At 35.4% G+C, this 16,478-nt stretch overlaps 2 protein-coding genes across 2 annotated transcripts; both read left to right on the forward strand.

The window, feature by feature from the left end:
- Positions 1-1,247: 1,247 nt before the first annotated feature.
- Positions 1,248-8,316, forward strand: LOC121265217 (C2 and GRAM domain-containing protein At1g03370-like). The gene is given in 10 exon segments (XM_041168752.1): positions 1,248-2,151; positions 2,662-3,170; positions 3,172-3,913; positions 4,248-4,430; positions 4,597-4,880; positions 4,998-5,114; positions 5,293-5,555; positions 6,751-6,919; positions 7,258-7,530; positions 7,645-8,316. Coding segments are annotated over 10 exon segments (3,084 nt in total). The 5' UTR covers positions 1,248-1,802; the 3' UTR covers positions 7,840-8,316.
- A 1,699-nt stretch (positions 8,317-10,015) lies between these two features.
- On the forward strand, positions 10,016-12,703 carry LOC121264973 (protein phosphatase 1 regulatory inhibitor subunit PPP1R8 homolog). The gene is made up of 2 exons (XM_041168390.1): positions 10,016-10,871; positions 11,605-12,703. The coding sequence occupies exons 1-2, from the start codon at positions 10,447-10,449 to the stop codon at positions 12,413-12,415; spliced, it is 1,236 nt and encodes a 411-aa protein (XP_041024324.1). The 5' UTR covers positions 10,016-10,446; the 3' UTR covers positions 12,416-12,703.
- The last annotated feature ends 3,775 nt before the right edge of the window (positions 12,704-16,478 follow it).

The raw sequence follows: 16,478 nt of genomic DNA on the forward strand, positions 1-16,478 counted from the left end.
TGAGATAGAAAGAAATAGAGAGAGAAATAATTAGTAAAATATATATTTAATATATGTACAGTAACCTTTAAATTTAAAATTTTTTTTAAAAGTTACTGTAATTAAATTTTAAATATTTGAAATTTAACTAATCTATTGTGAGCATATTTTACTCTTTAATAACTAAATATTTAATAAATTTAATTTTTAATTAATCTAATGAGAGTGATCTAATAATAAAAGAGAGAAAGAAATCTTATTTATTATCCAATCATTATATTTATTATTCAAAAAAGAAAAGAAAAGAAAATAATGTACATCTTGAAAAAGAGATGACAATATATATTGAAATTTACCTTTTGGGAATCTCTGTTATAAAACCTATATTTTTTTATTAATTTTGATTATTTTTTATAAATATATTATTGACATGATTTGATTTGTAAAATAATTTAATTTTAAAAATTTTATATAAATTATAATTTATCATATTAAATAATATACTAATTTACAAGTACGATTACTCATTTATAAATAAAAAATGCAAATAAATTTCCACCAAAAACATATAAATATTGTTGACTTGTTCTTGAGACATACTTTCAAATCTAACTCAAAGTAGGACCAGAACAGGCCTATCGAAATAAATGTGATAGCTAATACTAATAGACCAATCATTATATTTAATTATTCTCTCTCCTCAAATCTTTGATCAGAAAAATCATATAAAATGGTTGGGTCAGCAAAATACTTACATTATTGAAAGAAATTAATTAAAAATCATTTCAATGCATTCACTCTCCATTGTTTAAACTCTCAACCTTTTTACAGTTTCACCGTATTTAAATTAAAACCATATAAATTTTATATCCCTCTTACCATATTCTTTAAAACTTTTTTCATGTGTAAATCTTTCGCTTTCTTTTTGATTTAAACATAATTATTTAAATAAAAATTTAAAAGAACTTTTTTCTAATTTATTTTAATAGGAGATTAGATGAGATAATTTTAAATAAAAATTAAATAAAATATTATTTTTTAAAAACGCAAACATCTTAAAAAAATAAATATACTTTTGGGAAACGTGAAAGTTTCTTCCTAATTAATTTAATCAACAGCAAACGTCACCCCCCATAAACTAATCATTCACGTGAATTTTCTTAATTAATTCCATATATTTATATATGTCAAAAGCCTAAAAGAGATCCATAACGTGACGTATTATGAACGAAGCCATCAAAGTCAAAAAGTCCAACATCCTACGAGCAGTAACAGATTGAAATTACAGAACGCACAAGAGGAAAAAGCAGAGAAAAGTTGCCAAGCTTTTCCAAGTCCAACCCACAACTTTTCCCATTTCTCTTCCCTGGAATTAAATAAATCCATTCGTCTCTCTGATTCATTGGTTTTTTTTTGCCTTTTCGGGTTTGGTTTTGTTTTCTTGTCTTGCTCTGCAATTTCCTGATTTTCATCCATTCTTTCCTCTCCTTCGATCCTATTTAAGTTCCATCTCAAATGTTTTGTGCTTTCTTTCTGAAAATTTCGGTCGTTCTATTCTCTTCGTGTTTACATTCCAATCGACAAAAATCTTGATGGTTAAAGCCAGCAATTTTCGCAGCATTATACGTGCAAAATTACTACCATTTTCTCCTGCAGTTTTATATTTTTAGGGGATTATTCAAATTTCCGGTTTCTCCTGAACTCTGCTTTAATGTTTTGTTCGTCAATGAAGAACCCTCAAGTCCCACATTTACCCAAATAATCTCTTTTTTATCCGTAATAATTCTAAACAATTTCCTTTTGATCTTACATATATTAAAAGAATGAAGCTTTTGGTGCGTGTTATCGAGGCTCGGAATTTACCGGCAACGGATCTGAATGGGTTAAGTGATCCGTACGTGAGGTTGCAGCTGGGGAAACAGAAGGCGAGGACCAAAGTGGTGAAAAAGAGCTTGGATCCCCAGTGGGAGGAGGAATTCGGGTTCCGGGTTGACGACTTGAATGAGGAGCTACTCGTCTCTGTTTTGGACGAGGACAAGTACTTCAACGATGACTTTGTCGGGCAGCTCAAGGTGCCGGTGTCCCGGGTCTTTGATTCGGACGACCAGTCGCTTGGTCCTGCTTGGTACTCTCTGCAACCAAAGAATAAGAAGTCCAAGAACAAGGACTGTGGTAACGTTCCATTTCTTTTTGTTCGTTGCGTTCTTTAAGTTTTTGATGTCTTCTTGTAAGTAAGTTGCTGTGCTGCTTGTTTCAAGTCTGCAATTCGCCCTTTGTGGTAATGCTGTTTTTTATATTTGTTTAATTCTGTAGCTATTGACTGCTTAAGTTTTCTCTTTCTTTTAAATTGCAATGCTTTTAGGTTTTAAAGGCAGCATTTGGGTATTTGTCGAATTATGAGCTTTCTTTATGTGCTTTCCTGTTTTGGTTGAGAAAAATTTAATTGCATCACTTATTTACAATACCCAGGCCAAAGTGTTGTCGTGAAAAGGATAATCTGCTTCTGTATTTTGAGTTCAGAATTGGATTTCACCACTTAATTGTCGGTAATTCTTTTGTTAAAATGAAATTTAGTTCCATGGTCTGGAGTTAAGATTCAAATCCTAACATGGTTGAAGTAGTCTCTTAGGTAGTCTTTAACTCACTCGAGGAAAGTGTAATTGTCATGCTATTTTCCTGCAGGAGAAATTCTTCTCACAATATATTTCTCTCAAAATAATTCATTCTTGGATTTGAACGGCTATGGCGATCATGGGCCACAAGTGAGAAAGCATGCAGATGAAACAATTGATTCACCTTCGAGGTCTTTCAGTGGTCCTCTGGACTCACCTTCTGCAGTGAGACTAGAAGAAGTTGCCTCCTCTAAGGAAGATAAGTCTGGTGCACAGAAGACCTTTGCTGGCCGAATAGCTCAGATGTTCAATAAACATTCAGGTGCAGCCTCTTCATCCACCTCCAGTAGACCCATTGACATGTTGGAGCCATCTGAAACGTCTGGATCTGAGGTTTATGAGAACAAGTCCGATGATCAGCCTTCTTCTGATACATTTGAAGAATTGATGAAGATGATGGAGTCAAAGGATCAAGATAGTGAAATTCCAAACAATTTACCTGGAGGAGTGGTTCTTGACCAATTGTATCAGATTGCACCTGCAGACCTGAACTCTCTACTATTTTCACCTAATTCAAGTTTTTTTCAAATCATTAGCAGATCTGCAGGGATCTACAGAACTGCTAATAGGGGCTTGGAAATTCGAAAATGGTGGTGATAGATTGAAAAGAGTGGTTAGTTACATTAAGGCTGCGACTAAATTTATCAAGGCTGTGAAAGCTACTGAGGAGCAAATGTATCTGAAAGCTGATGGGAATTCTTTTGCAGTTTTTTCAAGCGTGAGCACTCCTGATGTCATTTATGGGAACACTTTTAAGGTAGAAGTGCTCTACTGCCTTACACTGGGGCCCGAGCTGCCATCTGGAGAACAATCTTCCCATTTGGTAATATCGTGGCGAATGAATTTTCTACAAAGCACCATGATGAAAGGAATGATAGAAAATGGAGCCCGTCAAGGTTTAAAGGAGAGTTTTGAGCAGTATGCTGATTTACTATCTCAGAGTGTTAAGCCTGTCGACTCTAAGGAACTTGGGTCGAATAAGGAACAGGCTTTAGCTTCACTACAGGTGGAGCCCCAGTCAGATTGGAAGTTAGCTGTACGGTACTTTGCTAATTTTACGGTACTTTCTACAATTGTTATGGGATTGTATGTGCTTGTTCACATCTGGCTGGCTACACCTGGCACAATTCAAGGGCTCGAGTTTGTTGGGCTTGACTTGCCAGATTCGATTGGTGAATTCATAGTATGTGGTGTCCTGGTTCTTCAGGGTGAACGGCTACTGAGGATGATTTCGCGCTTCATGCAGGCCAGAGTGCAAAAAGGTAATACCACCTGGACAGTTGCCCTTTTTTATTAGTGACAAAAGAAGAAAAGAATATCACACCTCTCCAGCTGAGTCTCTGAGGTGTCTATAATCAGTCTATATTGTCAGTGGTACTAAAAATGCCATAAGTAAATATTTGAAGCAGAGAGCTGAACGCTCATTTTTTTTTCTCTTTCAATTACTGCTCTCACTGTTTCTGCATTTTCTGTTTCTTGCATTTTAGCATTTGGAGGACTCTTCTATGTCTCAACTGCCTAAAGACCTTATTGCCTTGAATCTGTATCTCTCTTGTTTTGAATATGACTTATTTTCTTTGTGTATCCAAATTAAAGGCAGTGATCATGGAATCAAAGCACAAGGAGACGGCTGGTTGGTAACTGTTGCCTTGATTGAAGGAAATAATTTGGCAGCCGTTGATTCAAGTGGGTCCTCTGACCCATATGTTGTGTTTACTTGTAATGGGAAAACTAGAACCAGCTCAATCAAGTTCCAGAAATCTGATCCTCAATGGAATGGTGAATATTATTTTCTTCTGCATCATTGTTCTGTTCATATCGTTAGCTCTTATATTCTGTTATAGTGTGGATCTTACAGTAGTTGGATAATCTTTATGTAAATATGTTCTGAATCTGAATTTTCACCTGGTTGTTTTTCTTCTTGTGACCTTGTTGCTTTTTGCAGAAATATTTGAATTTGATGCAATGGATGAGCCTCCTTCTGTACTGGACGTGGAAGTTTATGATTTTGATGGACCTTTTGACGAAGCTACATCTCTGGGAAATGCTGAAATAAACTTTCTGAAAACTAATATATCAGCTCTAGCTGATGTGTGGATTCCCCTTCAAGGAAAGTTAGCTCAGGCATGCCAGTCCAAGCTTCACTTAAGAATTTTCTTGGACAATACTAGAGGTGTGAATGTTGTTAAAGAGTACCTAAGTAAGATGGAGAAAGAGGTGGGGAAGAAGGTACATGCCAATTCGGCTTTGGAAATCCACATTGCTATGTGCATTTTTTGGGTGTTTTTTAAGCGTTGCACTTGGCTTGCCTACTTCGATTACTAATTTCAACTGAAACTTTTGTAGATAAATGTACGGTCTCCTCAAACAAATTCAGCCTTTCAAAAACTCTTTGCGCTTCCACCAGAGGAGTTTCTCATTAATGACTTTACCTGTCACCTCAAACGGAAAATGCCTCTGCAGGTGCTGTTGCCATGATTGAATCATGCTGAAAAGTTTAAGATTGCACACTTCCTTTAAACCATTTTAATCTTTGAGCTGTAGCTGGAAAAATTAAATGTTGCCAACTTGCCATTCTTGAGTTTAACTGATGCAGGCTTCCAAAGTTATATCTCATCAACTTGCAGTTGTTTCTGTGCAGGGTCGCCTATTTCTATCAGCAAGAATAATTGGGTTTCATACAAATTTATTTGGACACAAGACAAAGTTCTTTTTCCTTTGGGAGGATATAGAAGATATCCAAGTTGTTGCACCTACTCTGTCATCAATGGGGAGTCCAATTGTTGTCATGACTCTCCGGCCAGGCAGAGGTATGGATGCCAGGCATGGGGCAAAGACGCAAGATGAGGAAGGCAGGCTGAAGTTCCATTTTCAGTCCTTTGTGTCCTTCAATGTAGCACATAGGTAACTAAATAAAAGAGCATCTTATAATGGAACATGCTCACTTCTTTAAGCTAAAGTGAAGTTCTCCAATTACATATTTCCTCAGCTCTATCATTTTATTTGTTAGATTATATTTATTTTGCTATCCTATTTGGCCTTTTTTGTATCATGTTCTAGCTCCTTAATCTAGACTTCTATTAAGTGTTTTTCACTCACACACTTCTTGATGCATGACTTGACCATTCTTAATGATTTTATGCCCCATGGTTGTCGTTCATAAAAAATGCTCGAGCGTTGTCATTTTTGTGCTTCCTGTAACTTCTATCAAGTTCATTCACTTAAAGGCATGGCCCTATTTTATTTTAACTTTGCGGCAGTCTTGTTAAATTGCTTCAGAGATGGGCATTCCTGTACTTGTAATTTTTTTTTTATAATTTCAGTTTATTTTGGTTTTCTTTTTCATATATTCCTGTATGTTTCAGCACATTTTGGTTCATTCCATCTTTGTCAGTTGTACGGGTACTTTTTTCGATAGATTTTATTTTTGATTTTATTCCTGGGTGGGGTATTTCAGCTGTTGTGCTGAAGAGCATGTACAAAGTACTGTTATTTTAATGTAAGAAAAAAATTATGCAATTTTTTTTTTTTAATTTTAAGAAAAAAAACTGTGATTACTCTCATTAAATCCATGTTGATCTTTTTTTTCAGTCAGGCCATGATGGTCTGTTCAACATCAGACTAATTTGACACTTCTGCTTGCCATTCATGTTTAATGCCTTAGTCATGAATCGACTCATTCTATGGCCATCTTGTCCTTATGTACTTCAATTCTCTACTAGAGCTTGCTTCAACTTATACTCAGCCGACATAAATTCCATTGCATTCAATGGGCATATTGTTTGATCTGCTTAGTTTAGCAACCACATCTTACTTTATAATGTTGGACATCTACACTAAAATTAGATACTAGAAGATGTATATTTAAAACAGTCCGCACCCATTTTCTCTTTTCAGAATCGTCTTTCTGTCATAGCCCAAGTAATGCTTAGACTGTATTGATGATCTCCTTTCATTGTCTTGAAATGCTGAAGAAGGCTTAACTTATTGATGCGTGCTTAATTAGTAAGTGAATAGCATCTAAAGATAAAAAGGAAAAAGAATATTAGAAGGATTCAATCTCTGATTTTGATTTGAAGTATTTGATGGTGCTCAATAGGACAATAATGGCTTTATGGAAAGCTAGATCCTTGAGCCTTGAGCAGAAGGTGCAAATAGTAGAAGAAGAATCTGAAGCCAAAAACCTCCAAACTGAAGAGAGTGGGTCCTTCTTGGGCCTTGATGATGTCAGCATGTCTGAGGTTTATTCTTCTGCTCTATCTGTCCCTGTAAGCCTCTCTCTCTAGTTATATATTTGTAAATATTTTATAAAGATGCAGTCAAATGTGTGGTTCTTAGGAATAGATCTCTTCTCATTTTGCTTTTCCACTAATGCCTATGCTGCGCCTCAGGAAATGAAGGTCCCTCAATTTCCATCTAGAGATTACGTGTTTGTGTGTGTGAGCAGATATGTGTGCAGGAGCATGAGTGCACACAACACAACCCAACCCAACCCTTGCATATCCCATTTTTTTTTTTTGGTTCTTTTTCTTAAAAAATCTAGTCTTAAATACTGTACATCTTCCCTTAATGTCTGACCATCAAGTTTGTTTGTTGGTGATTTTAGGCGAGTTTCTTTGTGGAGGTATTCAGTGGGGGTATTCTGGACCGTAGAGTAATGGAGAGGGCTGGTTGTCTTAACTACTCTTACACGCCATGGGAATTGGAAAAAGGTGATATCTACGAGAGGCAAATACATTACATATTTGATAAACGTATTTCCCGTTATAGAGGAGAGGTGACAAGTACTCAGCAAAGGTCCCCTCTTTCTGATAAAAAAGGATGGCTTGTTGAAGAGGTTATGACACTCCATGGTGTTCCACTTGGTGACTATTTCAATGTATGGCATATGAGTGCTTAAATGTAAATTTGCTGCAGTGTCTCCCGTTCATCTTAATTTTACCTTCCATTCTTGGGTAGGCGATATTGACCTGTCTCTTTTCTTATCTTTCAGCTTCATCTTAGGTACCAAATTGAGGATTTACCCTCCAAAACAAAGGAGGGGTGTAATGTACGGGTGTTCTTTGGAATTGCATGGCTGAAAAGCACTAGACATCAGAAAAGGATTTCAAAGAACATCCTGAATAATCTACAAGATCGCATGAAGGTGATCTTCTCTGAAGTTGAGAAGGAGTTTGCAGCAAGATAGTGTATGGATTAACTGCATATTGTATTTCAAGATTATAGGTTTTGATTGCTGAGGGCCGATGGAATTACTTTTATATGGAACTTTAAGATTTGGGCAGGGGTTGATTGCATCCCTTCCATTCTCGTCGAGATTGATGCTCATTATCGGAACCGGGTGAAGATGGCAGCAAGTTTTGAGAACGTGGATTAATTGGAGTTATTTTTCATTTGACCTCTGATAGGGTAGATTTCCGACCGAAGCTCCTTTGGAGATAACCGGTTTGTAAGCTGATTGGCAGAAGAATTTCAAATGATGTCCAAATGTTGTTAATAAAGAAGTAGGGTTGGGATTACTAGCATGTTGGATTTGTAGTCATACTAGTTATAGGAATATTTTTGCAGCCTCTTGTACATACAAATGTTGTTTTGAAGTAGTGTAGAAGCTTTGACATGCTGTGATGCCATTTTAACAATGTGCAGAAATTATCTTGTGGATTAATGCTAGATAGATGTTTGTTTCATGTGGCGCTTTGTTGTTGGTACGGCTTTAGTCAGATTTGAAGTTTGAACCCCACCCTTCTCCTTTTTGGCAAATGGCAATCGATAGAAAGAAGCATCCGTTATCCCAACTAGCTAACTCTTTACAAGTCCTGTCTGTTTGGGAAGCTAGAATTTAACCCCTCTCTCTCTCTCTCTCTCTCTCTCTCACGCTTAATGTACCGTCGAGCAAAATATATGGAATACTTCCAAGTACAAAATTAAGGGAATAAAAAAGAAACTAAAAGAAGGGGAGATCTTTGGCAAATCACATAGAACTCAAAAGGTTGTATAAACTATAAAGTGACGGGATTCTTTATCCTTCTTCTATTTTTTCCCCTTTTAAAAATAGAAATGCTTTAAGAAGAAAAAGGTTTTACAAAAGTAAATCTACTAACGTGATTTGATATAGTACGTTAACTGAAAAGTCATTTTTTATTGTAAAAAAGATCTAATGTATTATATGAAGTCATATCAATTTGTGATTTTATTTTTGTTGTATCTTTTTGTAGTTATATCACTTCTCGTTTGAAAATCCTATAGAAGTCTCTTTATTTACCAGAGGGTAAAGGCGAGCTCCCTCCCTCCCATTCTTAACTTTATTTATAGTTTTTTTCCCCTTTATTTTAGTTTTCCTTTCATCTAAGACAAAAATATATCTTCGAAGCTATAATATCATGTTCACTAACCTTTAATCTTCAAAAAATAATTCTATTTGGAGATCTTTACACTATCTAAACGGGATTTCAAAATCCATTTAAATGGGGTTTCAAAGCATCCCATGACCTAAAGTTGACATAAATTTCACATGCGGTTGCATATCTATGCCTCTAAACATCATTAATTTGGGTCTATCCACATATGTTGATATGTGCATCCAACGTGTTAGTAAAAGTCGTAAGTATCTTTTATTTCACACCATTGATATGGATTGTCTAACTTCAATCTTCATTATCCAATATATAAATGTCTTTCCGAATTGAGGATTCAAAAAAAAGGAAAGTGCGCATCTTAATTTGTTGACAACAATAAACTCATTAATTACAGTGTTTTCGGATGAAATTTCAAACTACATCCAAATAGTCTACCGATTGTGGTCATGGAGTACATGCAAATCGTTTGAGATATGATATTTGTAGTTATAGAATGCATAAACGTCAATTATTATTTTTTTTAAAATGAGTAAATACGAGATTTACATAAAATAATAATAATAATAGACTTTATTTTTTTACAAAATAAATGCGTGACATTTGCACAACATATTACTATATTTAACATTACTCATCGTCTTTATTGATTATTCAATTTGTTAAATGTATTGGACATTTTTTTATTTAATCTTGATCTGTTATGCATCTCTTATATTATGTTTGTTCCCGGCCGCTTGCTCTTTTATTCTTTGTTATCATGAAATAGTAATCTCATATATAGTTTTAAAGTGTAAAAGTTGTTCTCATTTTCGGAATCAATTATTAAATGTTTTCTCTTTAAAAATGATTATATATATATATGTATATATAAATATCATATTTATTCAATTTAAAAAAAAAAAAACTATTAAAACTTGCAACGACAAATATGATTTCTCATGTCAAATCCGATGATTATTAACGAAAAGTGGCATAAAATAACACCAGATGTCGCTGAATAACTGGGTTTAGTTTTTGCCCTCCAAATATTAGAGCCAATGACGCTGCTGCTCTCTCTTGCCCTCTCTCTCCTAATTTCCTAATCCCAGAGGAGCCCGTAGCTGCAGAAACCCTAATTTTTTTTATTTTTTATTTTAAATTTATTTCTTGCGATATTTTGGCTTTACCCTCTGTGACTTTCGTATCACCAATCATCATCGTGTTGATGCTAAGCTTTCTTATTTTGTTTTTTAAGCTTAGGGTTTTTGCAAAGCATATGCAAAATCGAAGCTTTGGGGTTGGGTTTCGTAGTGAATTAGGTGCTGCTCGATCTCTGGGTTGCGTTTTGTAGTTAGTTTTCGCTGTTAATTCTAAAATTGCATCTTAGCTGAGCTCGCTTTCATGCTGTTTTTTTTATTATTGATCAAGTGTCTGATTAAGGAAAAAGATAAGAAAAAGAAATGTATGGAAGAGCTGGTCTTGATCGATTCAAGAAAGCTCAATCCTTGGAACCATTCTCGGTGACTCTCAACAGTTCCGCCTCCAAATCCAATACCCACTTGTCCCCTAACCCTAAGGCCTCACTTTCAAACCCCACCGCGCAGCAGCACCAACAACCTCATGTTTCTCAAGAGGTGGGGCAGACGCAACAGCTAACTCAGGTGGGAGGAGGCCAATCGACTTGGCAACCACCCGACTGGGCCATTGAGCCTCGTCCGGGAGTCTATTACCTCGAGGTTTTGAAGGATGGAGAGGTTCTTGATAGGATTAATCTAGATAGGAGGCGGCATATCTTTGGTAGGCAGTTTCATACTTGTGATTTCGTTCTTGATCACCAGTCGGTTTCACGCCAGCACGCGGCTGTCATTCCTCATAAGAATGGAAGGTTAGACATCTTTTCTCAATCCTCACCTTGACATGATTTTCTTTTGTACTTGTTATATCCGTTCTTTGGATAAAGAATGCTCTGTGAAATGATGTTAAAATAGAATATTAGAGACTCCACAGAAGAGTTTTTAAAACGTTTTTTGCCATTTTAGCATTCAACTGAATGATATATAATGAATTTTTGAAAACTGAGTATGGGATAATAAATTCAAATACCATTAAATATGAACCATTTAATCTAGAATAATGGCTAGGATGATTTATTTTAGGTAATAAGGGGAATCCTAAGCTGAACCATACTACATGATATATTTGATGATTACAAGCAAAAATTTGCTTGGAAAGAGTGTGGGGCTGGCTTGCTTATTCGGTGGATGGCAAGTTAATTGGTGCAGCTGCAATTTAGTTTCATTTGTATACTAGATCATCAATTAAAAAATCATAATCTGCTTGAGAAAGAACAAATATTAGCTCAGCATAAAACCAATGTTTATCATATGAGGTTCTGGTTCAATCTTATTGAGTTTTCGTTTGTTGTTCCAGTGGTCCATTTGTTGTTCTGAGGTAAAATAATCTGTTGTTACCCTCTACGACAGCTGGAGCACATGTGATTTATACTTGTACAGACATGAATATTGCTTGTTACTTGTTGAATGTGATTCGGTGTTGTGGAGTTTGGAAGTTCTTTCCATGCATTTGTGGCATCATTTAATCTGTTATCTTTTCTACAGTATATATGTACTTGATTTGGGATCTGCTCACGGTACATTTGTTGCAAATGAGCGCTTAACTAAAGATAGTCCTATGGAGCTTGAAGTGGGGCAGTCTTTGCGGTTCGCTGCATCAACAAGAACATATATCTTGAGAAAGAATGAAGCGGCTCTTTTTCCTCGGCCTCCTCTGCCTACAGAGATTAATTTACCGCCGCCTCCTGATCCGTCTGATGAAGAAGCTGTAGTGGCTTATAACACACTTCTGAATCGTTATGGTCTGAGCAAGCCTGGCCTACTGTCTAAATCCATTGAATCTGATGGCTCAGAAGCGGGAAGAGATGACAGACAGCAATTAGAGAGGCCTAGTAAGAGAAAAAAGAAGCTAAGAGTGGCTTTCCGGGATCAAGTTGGGGGAGAGTTGGTTGAAGTCGTTGGGGTTTCTGATGGTGCAGATGTTGAAACTGAACCTGGTCCAGTAGGCATGAAAGAAGGAAGTCTTGTTGGAAAATACGAGTCCCTTGTACAGTCTACAGTAATTCCCAAAGGAAAGCCACAGTCCTCTGTGAAGGAGGACACTACTTCCCAGAAAGGGGTGACTCATAAGCTACAGGAAGTCTTGAATAAGGTCAAAACCACTTCAAAAAGTGGGATTTATGATGATCTCTATGGGGAATCATTTTCTGGAAAAGTAGGTTTTTCCTGGGCATATCCCTCTGTTAGTTCTGGTGGTAGACCGGATTCTGCTATTAAAGACATCCAAGGGAAGGCATCTAGTGGGAATTCAGGTAATGTTGATGATGAGAATGATGACGATTTATTTGGTGACTAACTGATGTGAGCTGAATCGGATGTGGAAGGCTTTGTTGTTTTCCTGTTGTTGGGTTTGATAATGTGATTGAGTTTTGAGAAGCTGGATTTCCTCGAAATTATGTGAAACTGCTTGCTTCCCTTGAAAATGGGAAAATATGTTGTAATTCATCAACAAATTTTCTGCATGGCCATCCAGGCTCAATGGTTCTTAAATCTCCAAGACAGTTTATAACCAAAGGCTGGGACTCTGAACTTGTATTTTACCCAAGAGGCGGAAAGAATTGTATTTTTTGCTGTTTTCTGCTTATTCCTTTGGTCATGCTTAAACCTGTAGTAATGTGCTTTTATTGGTCTAACAACAATGAAGCTCATGATGATAGGTTGCATATGATGGGCAACCAAAGGTACTTCCCCTCGACCATAACAGAAGGTGAAAACAGAAAACATAACTCAGCTGGAATTGCCATGAATGATCGTTCATAGATGCTTAGCACGTATTATATTTTCCACGGTGTCCAAACAAAATGTCACAGGAATGCAAGGTTTAGTGTGCTTTGATCACTTCTTGCAAACTTCAAATGCACTGTCACATTTGTTTTATTTTTTGTGTCCTTATGGGGATTAGTGTCTATAATTTTTGTGTGTTGCAATTGTTAGATAGTTAGTGACGAGATTAGTGTCTTTAAGTTGCCCTTATGTAGTAGGTCGACAGGTGATTCTTAACACATTATGTGGGCTTGACTATGTAAAAGAGACTATATCTCATACAATTGCTTTGGTATTCTTTTGGTTCCAGTCGGCCATGAGATTAAGGTGATTAGGTGAGCAATCCGATTTGTCTAGATCATATTTTTTAAACAGTTGACCATCAATTTTCTAATCTTCTAGCAGAAAAAAAAAAAAAAGATATTGTTCTTCGTGTTGAATTTATTATTCTTAATTGTATCGATTGATGTGATGTATTTTAAATAAAAAATCACTTAAATTACTCTACATCAGCCGCATGACAGGGGATGTAAATCCTAGATCTAGAATTTCTCTCTCTTGGTATGGTGCAAGGGAAGTATTAGTAGCCTTTGGTTTTCTTTGTAGGCTGGAAGTGGCATCAATGAAAAGTATATCTATTCCAATTACTGCATGATCATGATTCAGGACTCATCTTTAATCCGCAGCCGAAGACCGTCTTTACGAGCTCCTAAAATTTGAAACAGAGCCAATTCAATTGAATTTGAGCCTCTGGCTTAGAATCTGGGTATGCCCCTTGGTTTTGCATTTGAGCTGTCATATCCTAGAGCTAGCCTGATGTGATAACAGGTACAAGTACCCCACCCGGATTAAAGAGAGTGGATGGCCGGTTTGACTAAACCTTGTGGGAGGAGGACTGTATCTAATCTGATCTAATTGAAACAATAATACTAGAGATTAGATATGTATCTAAGTTATTTACATTGAGTAAACAGGCCATTATGCCGTACGTACTTGGGCTAGCTTCTTGTTTTAGAGACTCGTATCATGTATATATAATGACAAGCATTTTCTTTGCATTTTGACTTGTATTTATGTATTTTAATTACATATATTATGAGAATTGTTATAAACATAAAGAAATCCCATATCAGATAAAGTCATGTCAGTTTGTTGATTTATTTTTATGGAATATTTTTGTATCTAAAACATTAATCATATATTATAGGTAGGTAGGTTGATATTGCTAATTGGTTGTAATTCATAAAAAAAAAAACTAGGATGCAAGCAACAGCATCGGTGATTGGTTGGTGCAGGGCATGCAGATGGATGCATGCAGCTTGGCTTTTCCGAATTGAAGGATGGCTTCATTTTTTCATGGTGGCCGCCGCACAGTTATATGCATTTATTAGAGAAAGCAACAAGTGATTTATGCTAATGATTTCAATGATGTTATGCTAATGATCTCAATGATCATCATGATTATCCCTTTCTTTTTCTTTTATTAAACAATAAAATTAGAAATTTTAGGAAAATGAAGTACTCGAAATTTCTACAGGCCAGACTTGATTATGGTGCATGGTGATCATAATATCATAAAAGTTTAATCATGTGAATTAGCAAAACATGACCATGTAATATGTATTGAGAATGGGATCCCAAGGAGATTTGTTCTGCATGTAAATCTCAAAGGAACTAATTAATCACATTCTAGAGTACATGATGTATTACAAAATGACTAATCAAGGTCACAATTACAATTAATCGAAACCATTATAAAGTCCAGTTATATATGGTACTTAAGAAGCCAATATAAATCCAACACTCACTATAAGAAATTTGACATTTTCCCACGAGTTTTTTTTTTTTTATCAAAATATACTATCATGGAAAATATTTAGCTGATGAGACAAAAATTATCCGTGAAAAAAAAAAAAGCAAGTCTTTTGCAATGATATCACGTTGGATGAGCAAAAATTTGTGGGAAAAGAAATAGTTGGATGTAAAAACTAGAGTTTTTTTCCAATGAAAAATTCTAAACATAAGTTCTACACTCTTGCACACCATTTAAAAAGATATGATTTTACCTTTTTACTTTCATATTTTATGAAATATGAGGATAAAAAATTAAAATCACATATTTTTAAGTGGTGTGCAGAGTCTGGGACTTCTGTGTAGCACGACTCGTTTAGCAATATGCTATATCCTCTATTAATGATTGAAAAATTCTAAACATAAACCCCACACTCCTGCACATTATTTAAAAACATGTGATTTTACTTTTTTATCTGAAATTAATATGAAATATGAGGATAAAAAAAATAAAATGACATATTTTTAAGTGGTGTGTAGAGTGTAAGGCTTTTGTATAGTACGACTCTTAATGATTTTGTGTTGGATCTGTGTAGCTTTAAATGGTGGAGCTTACTGTCAGGCTGATGACTTCGTACGAAATCAACTTATATTTTCTAGGTTTATTTAAAAAAAGATGCTAAGAAAATGAAACGGGTGTAGACATTGAATCTTGTTGAAATGCTATATTTGATTTTGATGGGCTTTTTCGTAGTTCTGTTTCTTATATTCCCCACGGATTACAACTATTTTGGTGTTATGCATATTCTGAATCTGTGGTTCCTCAGGCATGTAAATGTAAATTAGAAACTTCCACTACCTAAATATTATTTGCATACTAAATCGGAAGTTCCTTTACGAAGGAAAATATACCCCTTGAAGAACTTACTGTGGATTGGTTGAATAGATTTGTGGTTAACACTTAAGCAAATAGACTATATGAAAAATGCATTAATAAGAGTTTCAAAGGCATTCCTTTGTGTAGGATTGAGTTATTTTTATTAGAATGGAGAAAGGGAAAGAGCCTCAGGCAATGAAGGTATTGATACTTCTAATTTATGAGAACCTTACTTTCTGCAATATCTCTAAAATAAACTCAGCACATGTTTAGTTTTTTCAGAAAAATACGTTCTGCAATAGAATTCTGGATGCATTTTCCTATGAAATCCTATATGTGCATTTTCTTTTGTCAGATTGAATCGGCCCTCCCAACTTTGGCAAGACCCATGTTATCTTCGGCGCCCTGAAGCATAGCTTGGTAAATATTTTCTTTAATATTGAGGAGTGCAGAGTATTATGTACATTTCATAAGGGACATATATATCTTTTCATCCTCTCATTCGTTTGGAGAATATTTTCTTAATCAGTAAAATATAGTTATGATAAAGCACACGCCAGGTAGGGGCTGAATCTGGACATGGTATATTGGGAGCTAGAAACATTGGTGTAAACTGGAATACATTCAATTTTTCTTACTTTCAAGTTTCAAGGACTCTTTAGGCAAAGTGCCCAGAAAATAGCTAAATCAGTTGGATGGAATTAGTGAACACTTGGTGGGATAGAGTTGTGATCTAATTATACCTGTAAACCTTTTGTTATTTCCATTGTGCCCTGCAACCTTTGTTTCCTGCAACTTATGGTAGCAGCTCGCTCGAGGTGAAAATGTACCCATAGGTTTGGATAATGAGATGAGAATTTTTGATTTTAGATGAAAGTTTAAAATATTATTTTATAATATTATTATTGTTTTGGAATTTAAAAAAGTT

Source organism: Juglans microcarpa x Juglans regia, chromosome 5D, assembly GCF_004785595.1.
Source record: "Juglans microcarpa x Juglans regia isolate MS1-56 chromosome 5D, Jm3101_v1.0, whole genome shotgun sequence".
Taxonomy (NCBI): domain Eukaryota; kingdom Viridiplantae; phylum Streptophyta; class Magnoliopsida; order Fagales; family Juglandaceae; genus Juglans; species Juglans microcarpa x Juglans regia.

Bases quoted from the DNA above. Each gene is read 5' to 3' on its own strand.
- LOC121264973 (XM_041168390.1), top strand. From the start codon at position 10,447: ATGTATGGAAGAGCTGGTCTTGATCGATTCAAGAAAGCTCAATCCTTG. The intron at 10,872-11,604 runs GTTAGACATCTT...TCTTTTCTACAG, and splicing joins ATTCCTCATAAGAATGGAAG to TATATATGTACTTGATTTGG.